We start from the raw sequence: 26,880 nt of genomic DNA, 5'->3' as shown, positions 1-26,880 counted from the left end.
TGCATTTGCATCTTGCTATCAATGCCATAACATTCAACTCACAAAGAGATTTCCGACTTGGTTTTGTATCCAGAGCATCTAACAATCTTGAAGATATTCTAGATTTCAAGAAAACAAATTTGCATAGGATACACAACATTTACATGCTTCCTTCAGATTTAATAGTCCAGATAGCAAGAAATCTGTGTACCTTTACTGATATGCTCAATTTGAGGTTTACTTTCTATGCAGTATTAAGACTCAAATAGGACAATTCGCAACAGGGAATGGATCATTAGTTCAAAGACAAATTAATCCGCATATCAGACGAAAATCAGATTCCTTCAAAATGTCTTTACCTTCTATCTTTCCCTTCTTTCAGTCCCATTCCTATTATTTGTCTACTTTTGGCATAAACTGAATATAGTCCTTGGCAGAAGTAAACCAAGACAGTGTCTCACTTAGGTTCAAAAAAGATGACATGTCAAAGAATACGAAAGAAGAGACTGCAGGGATTGAAATATCTGGATAACTGTTTTGTATTACAAGACTGTTTTAGAACACCCTGAACACATGCAGTTTTCAGTGTCCAATCAGTATGTGATAGCCTTTGCTATCACATAATAATTTTCTCTTTTACAGAAGAATACTTTAATTTCAATTTCCAGGCCCCCAGCTTTGCATACTGTGATCATGGACATAAAGAGACACTCTGTAAAAAAATTCAGTTAAGCCATTGCTATTTTCTTAGCATTTACTGTAAATCTATATTTTTTGGGCACTTTAAATATTCAGTGAGATTTACCCACAGGATTCAAATATTCTAACACAAAAGCAAGAAATAGTACCAGGTCACTAGAAAGGTACAATAAATAGAAAGTAAATCATGTGACTTACATCAAGGTTTTCATTTTCTGCAAGCTCTTTTGTCTTAGAAGTAAGAGGTGGAGAGGAAACAGGTGGAATAGGACTCATAATCTGGGAACTACACAAAGGAAAGCACGTAACTGGTATGATTCAAGGTTCTTGCTTAGGGGCCAGGGAGCATGCATGGAAATCACAATGAATTTCACTTCCACAGCATAATAAATTCAGAAAATTGGAAGAGTTTCTTTGCTACCTTTCTTTGAAGGTAGCATCCCAATCTTGTTTCAGAACAAACTGCATGAACAGCAACTTTGACAGCTGCAGTTCCTGAAAACAGCAAAAATCTGTGCCTGGAGAGCTAGACAGTTTATGCCTGTGAAGGACATTCACTCAAACAAACTTTGCATTTTATTAAATCTTCCATTCAAAATAAGCAGACATAGATATGAATTCAACAAGTCTGCATTTCCAGGAGCTTTCTCAAATGTTCTAGGATGAAACTGCTGATACAGAACACCTGCAAGCACTAGTCTTTGGAATGAAACTACACAAATTGCTTATTTGCAAGGCAAAGTTTTCAGATGGTAAATTTACCTGAAAAGAAGTAATTAAATAGCTCTCCTAAGATCTAAGTATCATTTGAGCCTCAAAATACACCACCCTTCCCACAACACCCACTTTTACGGCTTTGCAGAACGATCAAAAAATACACCCTTGTGTTACAAGTCATTAGAAGCTTATGACTGAAAATTCCAGAAGTCTGTAACAAATATTCACAGAAGACTTTGGTTACCAAGTTCATTTGCACTTTGCTTAGTACTTTATTAGCTACTTCAGTCTTTCTTTTGGATTCCTGCAAGACTTGTTTCCACAAGTCTACACCTTCTTTTGCAGAAGCAGAATGAAATTTCTTTTCACTTCAAATTGACTGGACTTTTAGATCCACATTCTGTGAGGAAAGCAGGGAGTGGAACCTCACATAACTTCAATGAAGACATCTTAACTTTTGCAAATACAGAAGGAAACAAGAGCAGTGATTTTCCTGCTCTACAGAAGTTTTCTTCCTTTTGTGTAGTAAGAGCAAAGGCCACAACTTTAACACTGTTTGCTCTGTAAACTATGTATAATCAGGAAGCACGTTTCATTAATGCTCCAGATTTGTTAGGTTTGATTTTATTCTTGGGTTTTTTTTTTTAATGTTCAGATTATAAAATAACATGATGAATATGCAAAGCTCCCCTAAAAAGAAGAAACAACTTGATGTCTTAGAATATTACATGTTTCTACCTTTCTGCTGGAAGTCTAAGCTTCTTACCTGTCAATTTCTGAAGCATTAGATCCAGATGTTGTCATAGCTTCTGACATGGAACCTTGACTGTCCTTCTTGCTAGGCTCCAGGCCATTCTTTATGCCATCAAAGTTTTCATATTTCAATGCTTGGACTAACTGCAGCAGGTACATCAGCAAATCCTTAGGGGGAAAAAAAATCCAAGTGAAAGAAGGGTGTCAGTCAAAGAAAACTAGAACTCCTTCTGTTTACAAAATTGTAATTTACAGATAAACTTAGTCAGGATTTAGTGACCTCTAATAACATAGAAATGGAAGCCTCCCTAAACAAGCAATGTACCATAGCAACACTGGTGCTGGATGCAGTTTGACTCCCAAAAGATAGTGCATTATCATTCTACTATTCTTTGCTACTCAAAGACAGTAAGTACTAATTTAGTGAATATTCAGGTGCAATTGCTATGTTAAAATTCTCTTTAGTTAAGCTGCCCTAATTGTTTCCAGCATTCGCAGAATAAAGCTTTCAATTTGTGTCTCAAAAGAAGAAAACTGAAAATTCAAACATAAATTGTACTATGGTATCAAGAATGGAAATTCTCTCTTATGGACTGTTTTTTTCATCCTTTGTGTAGCTGGGGATCTAAGAGAAAAAAACCCACATATCTAATCTGTTTTAGATTAAAGAACAGATTTTTAACCACTTACTGTCTAAAATCAGCTCATTGCCTTTACTGTTCAACTTCTTCTGTTTACTTACCTTCCAATACTTTGTAAAAGGTACATTTTTAATGTCACAGCAGTATGACCTAGGCTATTGAAGTAGGCTTGAAAAAATACAATTTATTAATGCTCCGTATTTTAAATTCCATTGATTTCCAAAGAATCAAGAGTTATGGTAATACATTCAAATCTGGGTTTGCTTTTTTTTTAACTGTCAAAATAAAATACATAAATCATGGATATTTAACATATTAGATTCTATTAAGTGGGCTCTATTTATAATCACAGCTCATCACATTCTAATCAGTACACAATTAGAAAGACCTCATTTCGACAGATAATCGACTCATTTTCTTTAGCAAAAGAGTATGATGATATACTGAATTCACCAGATGGATCTGCTGAAAATCCTTCCATTTACTATTTAAGTTCAGAGCACTTCTGCAGGTTAAGACTCCAAATTTATCACTGGTTTTTGGTGAGAGCTGTTTTACCTTGTTTAACAAAACCAGCTACTATTGGCAGTTCATGCTAAGACAACTACTAATGTGTGACACTTAATTATGTAAAGACTGCTCCCCAAAAACCTTACAATAAATAGCAACACAGTGAATAATCTTTTGTTTTCCTTTACCAATATTCAGGAAAATGTCGTGAAAAATAGCAAACATTCCAAGGACTCAATGAGATCAAAAATCCTGGGACCAGCTGATTTTTCCATGTACCAACAGAGCAGTGAATACCTCATCATCAGCCTGCTGAAGCCTGGCGACAGCGTAGCGCCGCACCGTTGGGTTGGTGAAGTGAGATGACAGAAGCTCCAGAGAATCTTCCACATCCATGGGCTTCCACTTGCCCAGCAGCTCCAGGGCTTGCTTTGCCTCTTGAGGTAGATCCCAGTTGACACACTTCAGGAATTTTGTCAAGGCCTAAACAGGGGAGTGGACAATTCATCAGCAGAAAGCTAGCCAAAGGAAATTATTTCAGAAACTAATGTCTCACGCAAAGGTAGAAATAGATTCAGATTATATTTACGTAAGCACGGACTTGGAAAAGCTTACTGATAAGGGACGAAGTCTCTTCCAGCCCAAACCATTTAACAACTCAACTTACCTTCTCCTGATGAGTAAGGTAATATCTGAACTTCCACACCAAATCTTGTTCCTCATACGTTAGCTGCTTTGTTGGTGGATAACTCACTATGATCTATTTGATACAGTCAGAAAGCAAGTTTAAAACAGGCAAAATCAACAAGTTAAGAAAGTATACTGTGAGAAAGCACAACACTGACAACACAAAAATAGCTAGGGTAAAAAAAAAAAGCTTTCCAACAACACAAAGCTATGGCATCATGGTGATGCTTCTCAGTTACATGATTGATTGAATTGACAGTGCAGGCAAACACAGTTTCTTTACGTGTACCACTCACACCTACATGACATGCACAAAATACACATTCTTAACCCCCCTAAATGGTTAAAAAAAAAAAGAACAAGCACCTTTTGTTCCTTTCTGAGTTGGACTCTTCTATCTAAGCACCCCGAAACATTTAACTCATGATTTTCTATAAACTACAATTAACTGTACTTTCCTTAAACCGTACATTATTACCAACCTACCTAATAAAACTGAACTTAGCCATCATATGACTGACTTACATTAAGCTGGTCTCGTGTAGTTGCATTAGGCTTCAGGTCATGATCAGAAGGTCCACTTCTTAAACTTCGAGCAAGTTTGTGATGTTTGCTTTCTACTAAGTTCTCCTAAACGCAGAGGGTAAGTCAATGTTTAAAAATACTAAATTTCAGAGAATATTACTATTGAAGCAAAACCATCTAGAGAAGACTCACCAGTCTCTTGAAAAATGCATGAAAATGAAAATTCAAATCTGAAAGTACAGCATCTTCTGGCATTTTTTGTTTGTTTATTTAAAAAAAAACTCCTTTAATAATACCTGGAGGATTGTTGGGAGTTTTGAGAGTCTGTTTCAGTTTCTGACTTAGCATTAGCAAACCCTACCTTGCCTTTCGGTGAATTGCTGCAAAATGTAAGCGTTTCAGTCAACACATCCATGATTGACAGCACTCAAGCGTGCTAAACACTTCATAAACATTTTCTTTAGGATGATGTTTGCAGCATAAAGCTTTGTATGCAAGAAAAAACATCTCAAAAACTTGTCCCACTGTTAATACCATGTTAGCAACAGTAGGAGCCACAATAGGAGCCACAGTGCCAACGAGTTTTCAGCAGCCAAGGCAGTTTCCAGCATTGTCAGACTTGCTATTGCAGTGTTAGATTACACGGTGCTCAAACAGGGTTGCCAGTACAAGCCCACTTACATTAAGGTTCCCAAAGCTGCCAATACCAGTCCCACTGAATTGGCATCCACAATAATGGAAATCTTTTCTAGAACTGTACTTAGGCACTGTCTACATGAAAGACAACATACAAGAGAGTGTAGGGAGAAAATGTTTTAACAGAGGAAGCGACCAAGAGTTATTGCACCAGTCACTAAATTCTACATTCCTCTTCTTCAGCTCCCTCTTATCTTCCCACCCTCTAACCTCTTTTGCCAACAATCCCTCTTCTCTGCTTTCTTACACCTCAGAAGCAAGCACATTATGCATGGAAAGAAGGAGGTGAACGTAAGCATTAAATCAATCCTTGTATTTTAATCTAGCAGCAGCTGAAATAGAAAAAAAATACAAAATTCAAACCCACTGATACGTCTCAACTGGTTAAATATATCTTGCCACTGGAATTTTAAAATATTTAAGATGGTAAGCTTTCATCTACATTTATGAAAAGTTCAACAGTAACTCTGTAATACAGATGGCACCACATGTAGCATGCTTACCATAGACATCTGGGGATCAGGAATCTTAACAATTTCAGGACTTGTTAAAATTGGAGATGACTCATCACCATCCTGAATGACAAAAAGTTGAAGGCATATTAAACATTTCAAGTTTTAGGGAGAAAATGTATCACATTAATGCATTATGAACTCTACTACAGTAGAAGAATGATTCAACTGCTGACAGTTTTAAGGGGAAAAATAGAACAATAAACAGATTATTTTTCTTGTCTTTTTCCCAGATGACAAGCGATTTGGCAAGACAGATATAAGTTAACCAGAGGAGACACAGCTTGACAGCTCACTACTGTGATGCCACACATGTGAGAGGAGAAATTTGCCACTATTGTCATGTGTCCTCTGGAAGCATGAAGAGAAACAAAACCATACTCTCTATTTCCACCAAACCCACACAGTTTTCCAGAAAAAAACACCACGTTGCTGAAACCACCGCCTAAAAGTTCAACACTTTAAAAGTTCAACAGAAAGATATATGTAACCTTATCTCTCAGAGGTTCTACATGCTTAGAGTCTAATATATGCTGTTTAAATAAGGAAGGGAAAAGCTACAAGATTCCTGTTTGAACCAGACACAAAAAAAATTAAAAGCCTGCCACCGCATTACAAAAGTAGCAACTCTGTCTTTGAGATACACAGCAATGTACTGCTTTTGTACTTCATAATACAAGGGGTTCCTGAAGGTAACTAATATTAATAAAAGCTATGAAACGACATTTCATTTAAAATACAGAATAAAACAGTCAAACTCAGAACAAAACAAACTCAGCATGACATGTGCTTTGCCATTTTTATATTGAGTCTGTTTTCATTTATTTTGCTGTAAATTTGAGATCAGAATAAAATTTTTTTGACATACCAACATTTCCCACAGTAACTAAGTTTTGAGGTAACTTGCTCAGGTTTCTTTCTGCCCCCATCCTCTTTTTTTCCCTACTTTTCCAGTCACGTATGCCCTTTGGGGTAGCTATTTTTTAATACTTTTAAGAGGTAACTTTCAAAGGAGAGGTTGTTTCAAGGGGGAGAATCATTTGTCACTAACAAGATACATGAGTTTAAAATTGCCATTAACCACACAGGAGAAACTTTTTTTTTCCTACTACATACATTTTGTGTTGCTGGCTACAGTAAAATATCTCTTATTATTAAAATGCTTCTTTAAAAAGACATTTTTTAATTGCATTAACTAGTGTCCTATGCATTTCTGAAGTAACAATTTTGACAAAAGTCAAAGTAAAAGCAGTAAGAATACACATATCCTTCCTAGTTAAGGGAAATAAATGCACAGTCTGCCTGTGGCTGATGATGGTCCAAGAATGTGAGCAGGTTGCTTTTCTCATTAGTCTTTGAAAAACAAAAGCATGCACACAAACACTGAAGAGGCAAAGATGACATTTGCTTACAGTATCTCTGCTCTAAAAGCATATTGCCTAAATAATGAACTTAGCTCTGACTTCACTGCACAGAAATAACAACATCAAAGTATTTCCATAATAACAAAATATGCTGCATCACTAACAGTAGACTGAACTGGGCTGGAGTCACAGTGACAGATCAGCATTCACACTGAACTAAGCCTCTGCCATCTCACCAGGCAGAATGCTCAGATCATGTCATAGAGTCAAATGATATAAAAAACAATGAAATTGTTGCAGGTTGGTGGAATCCTTCTTATAAACACATCTGATGACAGACTGACTTCTATATACCTGTAAGATATTTCTTATCTTCCAATTCTAAACTCTAAGGCTGCAATCTGACTTTGCCTTTATAGAAACACAAGATTCCAATCTCTCAGTGACAAGTCTCCACTCTGTTTAGAACCTTCACACAAAAACCCTGTATGAAAAACTTGACACTGGAGGGGATTCAGAAGCAACAAGCTACTAACTTGCTACTAACAAGCATTCAAACTCTTCAGAGTATCCAGGTCCCATGAGGATTCTCTAGGGATAAGCAGTAGGAGCACCCATTGCTGTATTTTTTTCCTCAGTGAAAAATATATAAAATCACATACATTAACTGAAAAAGGAAAGGTTTCAGCCTGGTGAAGTGGAGCACTTACCCCACAATTAGAAGTCTCTGAGAGATATTAAAAATTCAAAACTCCCTAGGATGAGAATGACAAAAGCACTATTGTCTAAATTTTGCTTACTTACAAAACAACAACAACAACAAAAAAAAGCCTTCCAGTGTGTCATGTCAAAATGTTTATAAATGAAGTTATGGAGTTTTTTCCCCCAAGACTAATGTTAAAAGAATGATTTGTACACTCATTGCTGGCAACCCCTTTTGGAACCTTTCAAAAGAATCATGATAATGACTGTTTATTTAAAACTCTTTGAATGTAGTCAGATCATGCTGTAGAGTGAAGCTAAGAAGTTCTAGCTATTCAGTTCAACTACCAGGAAAACCATTCCCAGTGTTTCACTGCATGACAGAACAAAGCCTTAAGCCCAACCAAAACTTGCCATGAAATCAAGTTTTTCCAAGCATTCATGGGACAAGTAACAGTGTCAGGAGCAAACATTTTGAAACAGACTGCTTAGTGAAATACTCAAGAAGGCAGAATGACATTAGCTGTCCCATGAAGGATGTCAGCTGTTTAACTATCCTTCTGTAATTCTCCATTATAACCTTGAGAGCAACGCATGCAGCACCACAACCCTGACCATACAAACTTACTAAACCAAACCAGTGCCCAAATTAGCACTTGAATTTGGCCAAGCGCATACTTTTGAAGTGTCTTTCCTGATCATGCCCGTATAGACGCCTTTAGTTCACGTCATGGAAATCTCAGAAATCCCTGACATCCTCTAACTGCCAACAACCACGTGGGATGTGATGAAAGACAGACCAGAGTACAAGAACACAGGGCAGACGCTGGGCCTTCAGCAGCCTCTTCCCTCAGTGAATCTGCTCCTCTTGGCTGCAACACTTCCCAGCACAGGCAGAACCTGAGATGACCTGCTACTTTGCCGCCATGAAACAAAAGCAACATCAATGCTAAATAGCACTAACTGGCTTTCAACTGCTGTGTTACAGAGCTTTGCAGATATTTCACTACACTAAGGTCAGTGTGGGTGACTTTATACAAATATTAGAGTTCATTTAAGACAGTCCACAAAATTTGCAGAATTTTCCAAACCAGCAACATTCCTCTGTACTTGCCTGAAAACCAGTTTCAGAGCACAAATAAATAAGGAGGTTCTATTTATCTTATTTTTTAACCATTTAAAGTAACACCAATGTGAACCAACATTTCCCCCACAAAAACAAAAGGAAAGACAACCACTGGTGTAGACAGTACTTCTTTCTTTAAATTCATGAAAGATCTCTGATAATCAAATTTATTTATCTTTTTTAATGAACTGGATGCAGCAGTGCAATCATTTACTCAAAGACATGTTTCACTTGAAACCTGCACAAAAATACATTAGTGATAAATGCTGGTGTTATTTGTACTTGGTAAGTCACTCAGAATTTCTGCCTAAATGGAGAATCAAAAGTGATGCTGTCATTACTAGCAGACCCTATCCCTCATTTCTTGAACACTGTATTTAAATGAAGTTAACACAGAACATGGAAGCAGACACTGCCACCTCACTTCATTGTAATTGAATGTCAAGTCAAAGAACCCCAAATCCTATCAGCTGCTGTTTAACAGGCTAGTTCTTCCTAAACACTTGAAAACAAATATATCAACAAAACTGTGACAAGTAATCTCCACTTTGACTATCGGTCACAAGCAGGTGACTACAGAACCTTCTTTTATTATGCTCGATGCACCAGATTGGCGATGGCCAACACACAGACTGCAGATGGTAATTGGAAGCACGACAAAACTGAGAAAACAGGCACTAATTTATGTACCATTTCCCACTGCTGTCAGAAAAGGGTCAAGAACTTGTTGGAAAGCTACTTTGTAACAACAAATCCTTCAAACTGCAGTTAGTTACAGCTCTAACATGTACTATTACACATTCAATTACTTTATTTCTGCAAGAGCAGCCAATTCATTCTGCTCCATGCACTTTTAATATGCTTCAGAAACATCTGTTAAAAGAAAGATGCATGCTCGGAGTCTGAATCTTCTTTCCTGTATTGTGCACATCTATAAAACCACAATGATGGAAAAAAAAAAGAAGTCATGTGTGTAAATCAGGAATAATTCATCCATAATGGCAGGTTGCTGGAGGTAACGGAGAGAAGTCATTTTTAGGAACGCCATGCTCATTTATAAGAAGAAAAGAGCCAAGAGGACACAGAGCCACATATGTTTGCACCTGTGACAGGTACAGCATGTTCTCATGTAAAGAGCTAGCTGTTAGTAAAAAGTTTCAATATTTTCATCATATCCTGTTAATGCTCTCCAGACAAGTATTTCCTTTATTTCCACAGAAGTAAATAACATGATTTTGTTCATGGGGAAATCTGGCACATTGTAGATTTTGTTGTGATTTGTAACACAAGAAAGTTTTGCAACAGCACAGTCCTCTATAATTGCTAGTTTTAGGATAAGTGTACAGATGTACTGTAAAAAAAGCTATTCTAAAGGCAAAAAAATTTAGAACAGGTGGAGAGGTCTCACTGTCAACTACAGTCCCCAAAAAAGAAATGCTAGGCAGCTAACCTAGACAGCTGCATAATACCCACTTTCATCCATATTACCAAAATTCACCAAGAAACTAAATTAAAAGAAAAACAAAGTCACAAAATCAACTGTCCCTCCACAAAACCAAATAAAAAGCTCCAACCTAACACTGACCTCAGAAAACACTCCTGAAAGCCAAAAAACTCCAAGTCTTCCAATATATCAAATAGCTGAAGCAGATCCTGACCTGTTTTCTCTTTTATTTTTTTTAATCCTGCTTTTTGCTATTTATTGCTGTATTTTTCACTGCCTTCTTCAAAAATTTTAAGCACTTTCGGGCCAGGCCAACCAGTAATAGCCATATACACAGAAATACAATCCATTTTGCATTATGTTAACATTCTGTGTAATGAATTAAGCTTTTTAAAATTCTCAGAATAAATGCTGCTTAAAGTTAGTGCGTCTGGCCTCAAGAGCACCAGTTTCTTTTCCTAACATCTATGTCTCTCCAATAAAGCTGATTATTCAGTAACTTTCTGACTTCTTATGAATCTAAACATGATGAAATATCTAAGAAACAATTTTATTTGAAAACAGATTATAGATAAATTGCTTTTTCCATCTCAGTGGGTCTTTCCACAATACATAGAGTGATAATGTCTTCCAATATCACACTGGGGTCTCTAAAGCTCACTGTCAATCCTCCATCCCATTAAATTTTAACTTTAGAAAAGTACTGAAGGTGGTGCTTTGCAAATCTGTTGCATAAACAGCAAGGAAAGATGCGAGACATTTCAACCTAGAAGTCTTTTACTTAATTGCTCCACAGCATTTTCAGTATGAAAGACTAAACTGCTGTATTTGTTCATTTTACAGAAAATGTTCACCAGCAGAGCTCCTGTGTGAAGTTTTAATAACTCATCTTCTATAAAGTTAACACTCAATACAGGTACATATCCTCCAGATCTAAGTCATAATTTTACATACACCTACTTAGAAAGTACTGCTGGATGACTGAAGGAACTATAAATCAGAAAGTTTTTAATCACTCACACTTGTTAAATTCTGTAATCCTGAACTCTATTACACAAATGACTGACATCTGCAATCATGTTACATCTATAGTATCTGATTTGTATGTACATAAACAGTTGCCACTGACAGCTGTCTGCTGCTCTACAGCAGCAGAATATTTCATCTCAGCAGAAAAACCCATTCATTTTAGGTGCATATGCTGCTTTTTAAAGACAACCATAAAGCCTGCAGGGCACATACCTTTTCGTAGTAAACTATTCCATATTCTTTATCATCGCACTTGACGCAACGGAATTCAATCATCAGGTACATAAAATTGGAGCTTCGTTTCTCCCTCTGAGGAAAGAGCCACCACAAATGTGTATAATTTTTTGCAGGGCATCAATCTTCAGCATTCTCAGTACAGCAATTACCCTACTTCCTTTGTGCTGTAACTGATTAATTAGGTTATCAGCTGTTGCAGCAATTATTTAGTTAATCATTTCACAGAACTACTTGAGACCATATCACCTCCTTCCTGACATTCTTACTACCTTACATTCCCACTTTGTGACACATATTCACACTTCACAGACAAAAACCTGTCTTCATCAGCAGCTTCCAGCTGTGGGCTAAAGGTATAAAAAATGCAATGCAGAATAATAAGATGACCAGTGGGTAATTGGTGTTTGCTTTTTTGTCTAAATCATCCTATAATTACGCACATCAAAGTAAAAAAAAGAAGATATAGGAAAAACAAATAATTTTTTTAAACCAACACCATAAAAGAGACAGAATAAACTTGTACTACAAGATTAGATTTGCAGCTTATTCATCTTCAGAGGAAGATTTGCTTATGTATGCATTTTTTAAATGCTCTACCTAGAAGAAGTGCCTAGAACTTTAAAATCTGGGTGAGAAACAAGCAAGAAGTTTAACAATGAGTAATGTAATTTCAGTTCATTTAATGCATGCATACTGGCTTGACTTTCCACCATAGACAGTGGCGGTTTAAAGCACAGGTCTAAAAACTTTTATTTCACTGTATTTTTACTGTCTGTGATAAAGAAAAAGCTAAAGAGAAAAAATAGGATAAAAAAGATGATAGGCTAATTTCTAAAAAACATCAAAATATTTATAGAGGCTTATAAAACCACAGATTTCAGTTAAAAAAAAATCTGACTTCCAAATCTACAGTTACCAATAAGGCAACAAAGATCTCAGGGCACAGGAAAAACCAGAGTTCTTTCATGGAAGATGAATCTAAGAAATTAAACAGTTTGAGCTGATTTTGATCAATGAGGGTTAAAACCTCATTTAGGAATTAAACTATCAGATTATCTTATTTTTAAAAAATATTCGTTCAAAACTACAAATGTCTTTTCTCCACACCCAAAGTTAAAAAAATAAAGTTGAACAGCTTTGAAGCCAAGAAACAGGTCAAATGTTAAAAAAGCTCCCCATCACAACCTAAAATACTAGAGATAAGTTAGTCATGCCTAACAAACAGTGTTTGTTTCAAGCTGTTCCAAATTATTAATAAAGTATATGTTCCATGATCAAGTTCACTTGAAGCTGAAAACAGCTAAGACAGCTGTGTACATGGTGATGAAAGGCTGGACATAAGCTGGCCATATGCACTGGCTGCCTCAAAACCAGCTCTGAGCTGAGCTGCTCCTCAGCAGGTCAAGGGAGGGGGTCTCTGCCCCTCTGGTACTGTGAGACTCCACCTGCAGAGCTGCATCCACGTCTGGGGCCTCAACAGGAAAAAGATGTGGCCCTGATGGAGGGAGTCCAGGAGCCACAAAGATGCCCCCAAGGGCTGCAGTGCCTTTGCTTTTGAGACAGGCTGGGAGAACTAGGATTCTTCAGCCTGGAGAAGAGGAGGCTCCAGGGCTTAAAGGGGACCTGCAGAAGAGCTGGAGAGGGACTTTAGACAAGGACTGACTGAGAGGACTTTATTGTGAGAGTGCTGAGGCCCTGGCACAGGCTGTCCAGAGAGATGGTAGAAACCTCTGCCCCAAAACCATTCAAGGTCAGCCTGGACAGGGCCCAGAGTATCCTGATCCAATTGAAGATGTCCCTGCTCACTGCAGAGGGGCTGGACTAGATGGCCTTTAAAGGTCCCTTCCAAACCAATCTATTCTGTGATTCTTATTATTACTAAAGTAAAATCAACTTTAAGCTTCCAAAGAATTACTTTTTCCTTTACCATTTGCACTGGCAGTTGAAGGAAATAAAACCAAACAGTTAAGTCTCCTAAAGAAGTGAAGGTTCATATTAGCATGACAAAACCCCCAGGATTCCAAACCTGACCCTACAATGACTTACCTCATTGATCATTTCTATTTCTCTGAAGGTGAGTCTGTCCAGCCAATCCACCTTCACCATGTGACCTTGCCGATGAGACTTGGTGAGCTGTATGAAAAAAAACCACAATGATAACATTTAAATTGCTCAGAGCAAGAAAAAGAACACCAAAGTTCTAACAGAGATATTAATATGAAATCAGACAAAAAAAAAATAAAGGAACTGAAAAAACTGTACTCACCTTGTATAGCAGACACGTAGTGACATAGTACACACCTCGTCAACAGCCAAACCATGCCATAAAAATAAGTCTACAATCTAAAATACCAATCCCAGCAAAGACCACAATAATTATCCATGCACATCACCTTTGCATTTTTAGCACAGCAAAAAGAGGAACCTTTTTCTTAACTAAAGTCCCATAAAAAAGACATCCCATTTTTGTATTACTATGTTTCATATAGTAAAACTCACCAAGCCAAACAAAAATAAAGTATTTCATAAACTATCTATACTGAATATTTCTGCCTGTGTCAGCCTTTCCTTAACAGAAAAGGCTGTTTCCAGACTGACACCATAACTGGGTCAACTGAAGATCTTAGAGCAAGTCATAGACAGTTTGCTTTCTCCTTTAGTCATCCAATTAGTAAGCTCAAGTTTTATTCCTATGTTTACAAACAGCTGTAGCAATAGCAATATAGTTGTTTAAAGGACTCTTTAAGAATGGAAGACAAGATGAGAGCATACTACTTGTATAGTATGATACACTAACACTATTCATAATGAAATTTTTTATGATAATTTTTTATTCAGAAGAAGACCATACAAATATGAAGACAGCCTTTTTGGCTGCTAAGAAATGACAAGTACTCTTCAAAAAAATCATTAATTATTGCAGAATGCAAGAGATGCAGAGAGACTAGAAGACACGAAGTTCCTTCATCTCCCAAAGAAATTAGTATCTGTCTAGAAAGTGGCCAGCAAAGAGACCCCTCAAAATTATTCTTCTTAGGGGAAAGGTTATTATTTAATTAACTTTGTTCTGTGCTTAGCCTGCCCACCCATGAGCATCTGAATGTGAACAGGCCATACAGTGACACTGTCACTTCTTGCCCAGCTAAGGGACAGGCGATACAGAGACCTAGGACAGCAGGAATGAAGGTACTGGATGCAGGAAAACACAATATCAGCCTGCTGCTTCCACACAGAACTGGAGGTGGCATTAGTACAAAAAACCAACACAGAAGATTTAAGACTGGGATACACTGGGAGATGTCCAGGTTGCACAGTCTGTCAGATATGTGCCCTAGACCTTCCATAGCTCAACACTAGAGGTACACTAAAAATAAAAGTCATTATGAAGACAGAGAATTGAAGAGTTTGTACCAATTTTACTGTTTCATTATTCGCTCTCAAATCCTCACTAAACTGATGGTTTAATAGTACAGGCACAACTATATTGGGCTAAAGTTTGTGTAATCAAGGTCTTGGAGAAAAAAACTTGGTCACAAATTCTTAGTTCACTTTCTTGTTCACTGCACTAGAGAATAAAGAAAATGAAAGTTATTTTGTGTATTTCAGAAGAAAATTATTAATATTTTAAACCTTTACACCTCCCTTATAGAGGAAAAAAGTTATAATAGAGGAATTAATTAGGTCTGCATACAAGACCTGGAAGATCTGTGAGGATATAGATACACATGAAGAATTTGTTGTTTTGAATTAATAATTACAGTTTAAAATAAGAGAGAAGCTAGTATCCCCTTCAGGGAAAGAAGCATTTATCATTTGCTACTAAGTAAGATGCATCCTTTTAGATAGTATCTCAACATTACTATTACCTAATTTCATTCAGCCAGCAGAAGGTATGATGGAAATGAACGGATCAAAAAGAACTTAAGAATACTTTAAGTAGAAAAAGTTAACACCACTCATGGGAGAAATCTCTTAATGTCATTCATGTATGAGAATGCTAAAATACTCTTCCTATTAATACTCCTTAGTACACAAAAAATCTGCATTCACAATGCCTCCAGAATGCAAAGCCATGGTGTTTCCATCAGTAGCAGTTTTACTAGCAACATTCATGTATTTTGCCAGAGCACAACCACATGGCACGTCAACATGAAAGGGGAGACTTGCCACAGTATCAATTATTTAAGGTAAGGTAAAACTCTTTGACTACCTACTCACTGGTTTTATACAAATTCTATGTATCAATAAGAAACACATACAGACATAAACTCAGAAGCATGTCAAGAAAGGAGTTACCTTTCAGACGGAGAAAAGATTCTTCCCAAGCTCTTCTCCAAAATTACCTCTTATCTGCAAGACTCTAGCTTGGGCTCTGGTACCAATGTCAATCAATAGCACAACATTGGACAAGTCTGTTCAATAAACAGAAAAAAACCACCAAACCAAGAACAACAAAGCCCACACAAACTTGCCATGTATGTACCTAAGTGCTAGCTCTTTTACCTATATTTAAATATACCTTCACACAGAGTAGTATGAGAAGGCATTCAGAAACTGGTCAATAAGTCACAGAAGAACTGAAGCTGATTGCGTTTGAGCAATAGCTATTTAGGAGTGACACAAGAACCTCCTCTGCTATGTAAACAGCTGTGCAAATGAAACCTCCCATAGACACACTACCCAGAAACCCTAATTTCCCTAGCATTTGGTGGTAAAATTGTTTTATAAAAAGGACCCCAACAAAATATCAGTGAAAACACTCCTCTTTCAGAAATTAGCATCTCCCAAAACAGCTTTCAGAAGAAAAGAATGGGGCCAGTGATGTTATTAGCTTTCTGTTAGCCATTACAACTCTCAAATAGGATCTGAAAGAATTCCCTCCTACTCCTCAGAAGCCTTGGGTCATCATCTTCCAAATGCCAAAACAGGCTAAAACAGAATAATCTATTTTAAGACTGAAGTACTCTATTTTATTTATGCTTTTTGAGCTAGAGAGAGTGAGTGATAATGTCTGTATAACAGAACTAACATGAAAGGCATGGCCTACACTTTCAAAGTCTTTCCCAGAAACCCGGAGCATCCATCATATAACCAGATGACAAACTGGAAATAAGAGTTGATATTTAGTGTCTTTTTACAAAGACTCCTTAGGCCAGAGGGCATTTATTCTACTATGATCAAGAAATGGGGCATCACTGGCTTTAATGAGCTTTCCATTATAAATTCAGTGCAAACTACACTAATGAAACAGAGACCCTTAAATGAAAGTTAATCACTGTCATAAATCTCTAGATTTATGAGAAAATGGTTCTGTCTTTTATTGCGAGTCCCACAAAGGTCTGCATAAAGTCTGGGAGACCAAGATTAAGAAGAAAGCTCATTGAATAGGTGGACTAAGCTTGGGGTAAGCTTACCTGAATTATCAGAGATCTTCTAGTAAAACAGCCCAGTAACTAACACACTCGGATCAATTTCACTAGTTTTGAGGGCAAGAATATACTCTGCCCACAAAAGCTTGGGGGCAAAAATAGTAATGTACTATTTTTGTAATATTCATGAGCTTAAATGAATGAAACTTGGGTTAATTTCCACAGTTCTACTCAAGTTCTTTCTAATGTACAGGTATGACACCACTTCTGAACACTCCTCCACACAGCCTCAAAGATAAGGGATGGTCTCTGAAAGAAACTCAGGCGTCCTCACAAGTCACTGTTAGGAGAGGCTCTTATTAAACCTGATGGAATTTTGTCTTTAAGCATCTTCAAGGCATTTTCATGTTTTAATTCTTTACAAAGAATTTAGATCTTAAGTTGTTCCAACAAACTGCTATGTGTAATAGAAGTTTTTTTTAAAAAAACACTTCAGAAGCAATTAAGTATGATCTACCTTACTCCTTTGTATAAATCCCGTGAAACACCTAAATAACCAAAGGAAGGGAGCTATCACGTGAGAAAACAGCACTGGAAGCTGTCTTCATTTCTCCCCAGTGAAGTGCATGCTTGTCACATACATTTTAAAGGTTACTTGCTATTCCATTACCTTTGCCAAGCGGCTCATTTGATCTTCAGAGACTGTACTGCTGGTTCTCCCAGGAGTTTTGGTGGGCTCGGAGCCATCAGCTTCTACATTGGGCCAGACTTTCAAGTCATGCATTCCTTGTCGAAACATACTGCAGGGAAAAATGCAGAATCACTTCAGGAAACTCAATATAATACAGCTGTCAGGAATCAAAGTTGAGCAGCAGCTGCAAGAAAATGAAGTTGCTTCCTTTGTCAAAACTACAAAATTGTATAATTGAACTCTACTGCACAAGTGCCTTGCACCTTGTGCTCTCTACAACCTTTATTTTACTGGCACATGGAGTTTAGAAGAAAATTGTGAAGTCAGAGATAACTTATTCAGCAAGCAGAAGAAAAATGGGTAATTCCCAAAGCCAGTGGGGTGGTACAAACACAAACTAAGGAGAAAGCTCGACCTTCATAGTTTTATTATTTGTAATTAAGCAGAAAGTATTCCTCTTGACTTGCAAATTGTAACAGTAACCATAGCTCTGCCAGTATGAAAAAAATGAACTGAAAAGCTACCAAAGTTGCATCCAAAGGTCAATAGCCATAAAGCAGCTTTCTGAGCTGCCAAATAATAATAATAATAAAAACATACCAAGAAAAAAAAAATGCCAAAAACTCTACACACACTACTTTCTCCATCAATGCTTGAAATTGAATTGATAATTGAAAGTGTGCAGTGAACAGAACTTTGCAGGGTAACTGACCACATCTTTTCTCTGCAAAACCCTGCTTACCTTGCACATTTGTGCTGATCCAGCCATAAAAGATGTCCCAAGAAATCAAGTGCATCCATTACCTTTGCCAACAAGAGCTCATCGCTTTGCTCTAATAACTTCAGGTAAATACAATTGACAGGAATATTTTAAAAGGTGAACCATTAAAAATGAGAAATAACAATTAGAAAGACCATCTGACCTCAAATTTACACACCATTTCATGGAGCATTACTACAAGGGTTTTCTTTTAAAAACTACAAAATACAAAAATTTTTTGTTGATTTCTCTCCATCAATTTCATCTGAGTTCCACATGCTGGAAGTAAGACTTATAATTGAAATTTATTTTTATCTTTTTCCAGTTACTGTGCTTTAATGCTTTAACAGCTGCCAGTAGTCTTTGGGGCACAGTCCAATTGATCAGGTTCAATTTTTTGCCTTAAGGCAATCTCATCCTTTTTTGTTCAAGCAGCATCCTCAATGAGAGAGATACAACCTTTCTCTACAGTCACTTTCTGCATTCAAGCATCATTAGAGCAGCTTTCCTAATGATTAAACTTTTCCTGCACTTCAGTCTAAGTGAAGTCTTACTCCTCATCCACTAGCAAGACAAAACAGGCTATTTCTCCCCAATTTCCAGCACTATATACACCCTAGAAAAATGTTCCTACATTCTTTTTTTTCAACCTGACTAGGCATAACACTTCCTCCATCCCACCTACTTTCTAGACATTCAATGATACAGACTCCCAGTAGTCAGAAATTTGACTGAAGTTGGTTAGAAAGAACAGAATACAGCCCAGCTGAGTGGAGAAGAAAAGGGTAGGAAAAGAAAAGGGTACAGAAGTGTCTCTGATGCACATACTTGTAAACCGTTTATGTGGTCAACATTATTCACACATTTTACAAGAGCACCATGATGCTGAGCCACACAAAATTTAAGATTCACTCTGCAAGTCTGTTCCTGTCTTTTCCTGGGTAGCTGCTCCCCAGTCTGTATGTGATAACAATCAATTGCAAAGAAGTACCAGTGCCTCTTAATTTTCCTTAGACCATGACCTGTTTTCTCAGTCTCCTTTGTACTTAGGTAAGATTCTTTCAAGGTATTGTTCACCACACAGATTATTACTGCAATCCTGCCCACCTTAGTATTACCATCCACAAATTTACTGAACACCCCTCTTACTGGATCATAGCATATTAACTTTGAAAATTGCTGATTTACTGAGTGAAATTTTATCCCCTATAAATAACAGTGCATTCACAACCTAATTGCAAGCCAATCAAATAATTTTTTTAAAGTAATCAGTACTGGCATCCATGCAGTACAAGGGTGTAGATGTGAAGTGGTTTCAGCACTTGCCATCTTAAAATCCAAGCTTGTAGATCATCACAAAAAAAAGAAAAAAGGTGTTATATAGAGCACTTATTTTATACAACACTGCAGCAAGTGTGAAATTACACTCCAGAATAATCAGGAGCAAATCACCTATGTATCTGATTTTTCAAACATGGAACTGTTAACCTAGTTTAGAAAATATTTAAAAACTTATCTCTCATAACCCATGCCACATTACTATTCACAGGTGAGCTTTAAATGAGAAGAAAAAGCAGTATACCCATATTTTCCAAAGAGTGAGACTGTTGTTCCTCCCACAGGAACGGCTTTACCAGGTCCATATACATCCCAGATGGTCAGAGCCACCTGAGCATTCCGAGGCAAGTCTGGATACTTCACAGGCAGTTTCAGCCATTCGTTCCAGCTGCAGAGAAACACCATTTATTAGTTATAAAGCTTTACAATTCAAGTTACTCTCTGTAAGTTTAAATAATAAATAAAAGCTTTACAATTCAAGTTACTCTCTATTAGTTTAAATGAAAATTTCTTAGGGCAAATGGACTATTTTCCCGTGAGCTTTAACTATTCAAACACCATGACTAAAGGCTATACCCCAAAAGAAAAATATTCTGGCTTGATACTGAGTAGCAAGGATCAGGCTGTCAGTGAACAGCATGAAAATGTATCACTCCGGGCCCCAGAAGTTACTTGAAGTAGCAGGACATGCCCAAGAACACTAGTAACAATTTTATCACTTACCCTTTACAGAAAAAGGTTGTTTTTGTGCTGGCTGGATAACACTAACTATACAGACACTTGAAAAAGCATAAGCCATTTTATAGAAGACAACAGAATCAAATCTTTCTGACAGAAACAAATACTTGGTGCCCCACTAATTATGAAGAACATGAAATAAAAGGCAAGCCACTTACTTCCACCTAGTGCTAAAAGCCTTGTAGGAAGTTCTAACTGGAAGAGCAAGCGGCTTCCCCTCTGCAAACACCTGACAGGTTACATACAAGTCAGAGCAAGTCTCTTGGTACAGTCCCGAGAACTTCAGCATCGGATCTTCTAAGAGAGCTTTGTAGCTTTTCTGTTCTCTTTTCCCTTCCAGACTTCCTCTACGGGGGAGAGGGCAGGGGAGGAGGAAAAGAAGAAAACATAAGTAAACCAGAATTTATTCCATCCACAGTAGAAATCCTATTGCATTTCCACAGCTTATACTTAGATTACCCAGAACTGAGGCTATTCTCACTTTGCAATACCACTTGTAGTGAAATCCAAACACCAGACAGGAACTCAGGATGTGAAATGCTCAGCAAACATGGAATGTACTGCTGCACTGATTTAGGCGGGGGTGAAGGGAAAAGCAGGGAAGGCAAGAATTACTTGTTTGTCTTTTAAATGCAGGCAACTTTTTCTAGTACAACCTGTGGATTCTCAGACAGAGCTTAAGTAGGGCAACAATAAATGAGAAGACATATGCTGCTATTATTAAAATAGACAAAACAAACATCAGATTATGAGTGCTTCAAACACTATTTGGAAAAATAAAAACCAAAACAACTATGGTAAGTAAATTTTTAAGATCTATGAAATGTATGACTGGTTTTGGAAGTCAGTCATCTCTCAAATCCACAACAAAATAAAGTTCACTTAAGCAGATTGTTCAAATAAAACTTGGTCAAAGCCCTGCAGCACTTTGCACAGTTACTATTAAGAGGAATTGATGGAATTTCTCAGGCTTCAGCTATACTACAATGAAAACAGACATGAACATTAGATATCTGTCTGTGGATGCGCTAGTTAAAACAAAACCAAAAACTAACAAACAAAAAAAATAATAATTGAGGTGATGGGCAAACATGTAAGATCAATCCTCCACTAAACAAAAATCTATTTGTTTCCACAAAACCATTCCAGAGTAAATTAACAAGTTACTTGCACAGAACTGACACTGTACATTCTAAGGATGACATACACTTCTATGCGTTAAAATAAAAAAAAAAAAACTGCTAGTTTTAATTTTGTTTGGTGGAATGAACTATCAAAGAGGTCACATGAATCTGACTCCTGATGGCACAGAACAGTGTGGGCTGGCAGGGACCTTAAAAATCATCCAGTTCCAACCCTTGTCATGAGCAGGCACACCATCCACTACCATCACCATCACTTTTTCAGAAATTAAACAACCCTTAACAAGCTTCTCCAAGTTAGTTTGCCAGAAAAGTGCAAGATACTTTAATGCACCACCACTGGGCACAGTACATTTGAGAGTCAGCCACATCCCTCCTACTTCTCAAACTTCTCACTGCTGTGATGAAGTAAAGAAACTTAAAAAAACAAACGAAAAATTAAAACACTGTAAGGCAAATCCAGCTTCAACAAAAGTGCTTCCACACACTCAGTTAGGAATATATTTACATGTTGCAGCACCTGGATCTTGCTACAGTAGAACACCCCAGTAAGAACACCACGCTTTCACAGGAGCATGCAAACAAGCAGCAAGAGTGTCACCAGTTTATCTCCTTCCCTTAACACTCAGGAGTGAGCGGTGACACAGCGGTGGCCCTCCAATTCCTGAAGGGAACTTACAGGAAAGAACAGGCAAGATTATTTACAGAAACATGCAGTGACAGGGCAGGGGGACATTGCTTCAGACAGAGTAGATTTAGATTAATTAGGAAAGAATTCTTTACTGTGAGGGTGGTGATGCCCGAGCACAGTTTGCTCAGAGCAGCTGTGGCTGTCCCATCCCTGGGAGCGTTAAAGGCCAAGCTGGATGGGGCTAGGACCAGCTTGGGATAGTGGAACATGTCCCTGTCCATAGCAGGGGGTGTAACAGGATGGGCTTTAAAGGTCTTTGTAACGCAAACCAATCTGCGATTCTCTGACAGGTGAGAGACTCTGGGAGCCAGCACTGACAATCGCTGCCTTGGAGCACCTGAGGACACGGCACACCTGACACACGTTCGCAGCACAGCTCCAGCCCTGCCCCTCGCCCGCCGCCTCCCCGCGGGCCGGGACGCGGCACCGGAGCTGAGCAAGCACCGCCTGTCCCCGGGCACGGCGGGGCTGCGGCACCACGGCACCCCGCCGAGGGGCGGGCGGCCCGCTACCCCCTCCCAGGGCGGCAGCGACCGTTCCCCTCTGAGCCCCGACGCCGCTCACTCACATCTTCAGCTGTACGTTGATGTCCAGGTCGCAGCTGTACACATAATAAAGCCTCTCGGTCTCGCCCATGGCCGCCGCCGCTGCTGCTCCCCGCCCGCCCCCTCAGCGCTCGCGGGCAGCAGTGCCGGCCTCCCTGGCCGCGCTCCGAGCATGCGCCCCTGCCGCCATCTTGAGTAAGGGAGGAAGGAGCGGTGCCGGCCCTTGACCAAAATGGCCGCCGGCCCGCGGCCGCCCCCGCTTCCCTCCCAGCGCCTGGGCGCACGGCGCGCGACATGGCGGCGGCAGCGGGCAGCGGCGAGGTGGCTGCGGGGTCGGCTGCCGGCGGGATGGCTCCTGTGCCGCCTGAGGGCGGAGAGGGATGGAGCCTCGCAACAGCACCACAGAGTGTCCTGAGTTTGAAGGGACCCAGAAGGATCATCGAGTCTAGCTCCTGGCCCTGCACAGAATGCCCCAACTGCATGGTAGGAGTCGTGTGTCTGAGAGCATTTCCCAAATGCTTCTTAAACTCAGACAGGCTTGGTGTTGTGACCACATCCCTGGGCAGCCTGTTCCAGTGCCCAGCCACCCTCTGGGAGAAAAACTTTTTCCTGAAATCCAGCCTAAACCTCCCCTGACTCAGCCTCCTGCGGTTCCTTCAGATCCCATTGCTGTGGCAAGAATGAAGAGATCAGTACCGGCCCTTCGTCTTCCCCTCATGAGGATCTCGAAGACCACGATGAGGTGTCTCCTCAGTCTACTCCAGGTCTAGCAAATCACGTGAGCTCTTAAGGCTTCACTCCTAGACCATTCTCCATCCTCATGGCCTCCTTTGGACCCTTATAGAAAAGTTTGGCTTGGAAAGGAACTTAAAGCTCCTTTATTTCCAACCTCCTGCCGTGGGCAGAGACACTTTCCTCTAGAGCTGGGTTCCCTCCAGAGCTCAGAGCTCCATCCAGCTATGCCATTATTTATGCATAGAAGTTCAGACTTAATAACTTTCCCAGCAAAGCCCTCTATTATGATTAACTAAGTAGTTTTTGTACAAGTTAAATAATCTCAGCTCAAGGAAAGGGTCTTCACCAGGGCTGGGGTGACACAATGACTCTACATCTGGTACAGACAGCCAGAAGCTATCTACAAAACTACAGAAACTACAACTAAAATATTATAATGTATAATTTAAAAAAAAATGTTTAGTGTTTTGAGAATTAATACAGACTGCGAGCACCTTTAAGTGACAAATGCAGAAATTATGCATATAATCATTATTACCCTACACTTATTCTCTCTATGTAGGCAAAGCAGTCAGCACTGACAAAAGTTTTTGTGTTTTATGATACACCACAACTGCTGAACTTCTCAGGACTGCTGAACAAAAGTATAAAAAATGCTATTTTGCTCTAGCTCACTGTACTTAAAACACTCTTGGTCCTCTGGAAGCATCCAAACAGGTGCTCTCTCACAGCGCAGCTCAGACAAATAAGTAAGTAAGTTAGTAAGTAAGTAAGTAAAAAAATAAATAAAGTCACCTGGAATAATTGTCACCTGGAAGCAGTGTTTTCCATTTTCACAGCAGGACAGGGTTTACAGGTGGATGTAGAAGGATGTCTTGGCCAGTCTTCTTCTGCAAGAGAAGAAGGCCAAAGCAGAGGAGCAATGCTTCTTTTAAGTGAAGGACTTTTTCACCTCAACACTTTTTTCCTCCCTCAGGTACTGTGACCAAAAGGTCTTTCCTTTCTGTTTTTCTAAAACAAATAGGAAACTAGAGGAGTCCATAACTGAGAACTGTATCGCTAAAATGAAGTCTTTGGTTTCCAGCACTACTCCACTGACATGTATCATGAGTGCCAAACATAATTTAAGTATAATTAAATTAACAAATTCCTCTGCACAGTAAAGATGACTTTTTAATCTATCTTTTCTATCTTAATTCTTCACTTTCTGGTCACATTTATGGTTTCAGCAATCCTGGCAGCCTGCTGAAACCATTAATGTGTTTGCCTGCCTCATAATTTTTGATGACTTCTGTTTGTTTTTTACTTTGGTTCCATCATTGTTTTTTTTTACATAAAATCTCTGTTATCTGTAACAGGAATAAACAAACCTTTTTTTTTCTCCTTGGGTGTGAAGAAAAAGTAAAACATAAACCTGCAAAAAATTAAAAGACAAAACTCACTATTTTAAAGCTAAGCAACGTCTGTCTCTGTGCACAAGCAATAAGTACATTCATACGTATGTACCAGTTTTGGTATGATTTTTTTGTCAGGAAATATTAGATTCTTTTTCAATTAATGAAATTAGTGGTATCAGTTTAATAATCTCATACTCTATTGCACCACTATAGGCATTTTCAGATAATTATTAAAGATTTGTTTAAAGAGAAAAAAAAAGGAAAAAGCTAAGGGAAAAAATTACAGAAGGCCTCTGAAAAAGGCATTAAAAAAGTTTTTTTCAGATTCCACTATGTCTAACTAGATAACTAATTTAGGTGAGGCAAAAAATGAGAAAAATGTTTAGGAGAGACATTTTTGACAATAAAATTGAAGAAAGATGCTATTTCAATCAGAAATGTCACTTTATACCACTTTCTGATATTAATAACCTTACATTTCTAGGTTCTCATATACTGCTACGGAGGCAGATAGGAAGAGTATTTTTCACCTTGAAGGGTCCCGAAGCGCTTGGAAGAGGCAGTGATGAACATCCAGGGCCATTGCTTGTGCTCTGACACCATTCTGGCTGGAGGTGATGGGCATCTGCACTGCCACACACCTGCAGCCAGTGAAGCTGAATGGGGCCTTTCCCTGTGGAGCAGATGCTGAGCTGTATAAGGACATTTTCCTGTTTTACTCTCTGCTGCCACTTCTGTGTGTCCTTCACTGTGGCAACATCTGTACTAAATGATAAAAGCATGAACCATGGGCTGTTGCCCCTGAGTCAGGTAGTTCATATAACTCACAGCTACCCTCTCTTGATCTGGCCCCTGCAGAGTGGTCCATCCATATCCCAACTGGTCAATTCTTCTGACTTCTGAGCTTCAGTGACCACTCTGTGGCCAAAAGATATGATTATTTATGTGTGTTTTCCAGCTCTAAGTGCTGGATTTAGTAGCAGACTGTGCTGGCTCGGAGGAGTCTTGGTTTCCCTATCTCTGGAAATGTTCAAAGCCAGGTTAGATGGAGCTTGAAGCAACCTGGTGTAGTGGAAGGTATCCCTGCCCATGGCAGAGGAGGAGGTTGGAACTAGAGGATCCTTAAGATCCCCCTCCAGTCCAAACCATTCTGTGGTTCTATGATCATACGGATTGTTTTACTGCCTGTGGGAATGTTTTGCGGTGTGACACCTAGGGCACATCATGAGAGCACTTTTGTGGTGGTTATGTTTCTGGTTTTGGCCTCTTGAAGTAGGGCAGGATTATTCCAAGTGTTGCATTTCAAATGAAGCACATCTTTTCTCTTGTTGCTGATATGCAGCACACCCATAAGCAAACTCTGCTGGCAACTCTGCTTGGGTTTCTTCCTTAAGGAGACTAATAAATACATGCCACAACAGAGCCCAGGAGTGAACTAGTGTGCAACTACATATATGTTGATAGCAGGAACACGTTCTGGAAGCAAACCGGTGTCAAAATTCCTGATGCTCCAAGTGCATGAAATTCTGACCTTCACTGTGCCAACAGAAAAAGGAACATCTGTCCTGTTGCCCTGTTTTTTAAGTTCTTCTAAGCCTTCTGATGTTTACATTCTCGTAACAAACTTTCTCACACACTTTCCTGTAAATGCTTATTGTTTTTGCATTCTTTTCTGGAGGAGGAGAAATTTGATGGACTGTTGGTTTTTCCAGTGTCATTGGAGAGGTGGCACTGTCATCCTCTAATCCACTGTCACTTTTGGAAATCTATAAATGTTGGAGTCAGAATTAAACTTTCTCTCTTTTTACCTTGGAGATTCCAGTGTCCATGTAGTTTTATTTCGTGTCCTAGAG

General features: G+C 38.7%; 1 protein-coding gene across 2 annotated transcripts in view; it reads right to left on the bottom strand.

Annotated features, from left to right (window-relative positions):
* Window positions 1-22,986, bottom strand: part of PIK3C3 (phosphatidylinositol 3-kinase catalytic subunit type 3) — a 66,537-nt gene extending 43,551 nt beyond the window's left edge. The window contains exons 1-13 of one of the 2 annotated variants that reach the window (XM_058823500.1): window positions 22,919-22,986; window positions 20,676-20,864; window positions 20,024-20,167; window positions 17,661-17,790; window positions 13,668-13,754; window positions 11,598-11,693; window positions 5,711-5,782; window positions 5,193-5,282; window positions 4,512-4,616; window positions 3,967-4,059; window positions 3,597-3,782; window positions 2,162-2,316; window positions 877-964 (exon numbers count right to left, since the gene is read on the bottom strand). In XM_058823500.1, the coding sequence (XP_058679483.1) occupies window positions 877-964; window positions 2,162-2,316; window positions 3,597-3,782; window positions 3,967-4,059; window positions 4,512-4,616; window positions 5,193-5,282; window positions 5,711-5,782; window positions 11,598-11,693; window positions 13,668-13,754; window positions 17,661-17,790; window positions 20,024-20,167; window positions 20,676-20,864; window positions 22,919-22,986 (1,503 nt within the window). The remainder of the gene's footprint in view (window positions 1-876; window positions 965-2,161; window positions 2,317-3,596; window positions 3,783-3,966; window positions 4,060-4,511; window positions 4,617-5,192; window positions 5,283-5,710; window positions 5,783-11,597; window positions 11,694-13,667; window positions 13,755-17,660; window positions 17,791-20,023; window positions 20,168-20,675; window positions 20,865-22,918) is intronic. The other variant, XM_058823501.1, reaches the window with a different exon arrangement.
* Between the last annotated feature and the right edge of the window lie 3,894 nt (window positions 22,987-26,880).

This window comes from Ammospiza caudacuta, chromosome Z (assembly GCF_027887145.1).
Source record: "Ammospiza caudacuta isolate bAmmCau1 chromosome Z, bAmmCau1.pri, whole genome shotgun sequence".
Classification (NCBI taxonomy): Eukaryota; Metazoa; Chordata; class Aves; order Passeriformes; family Passerellidae; genus Ammospiza; species Ammospiza caudacuta.
The sequence above is the reverse complement of the archived record's forward strand: the minus strand, read 5'-3'. Positions and strand labels throughout refer to the sequence as shown.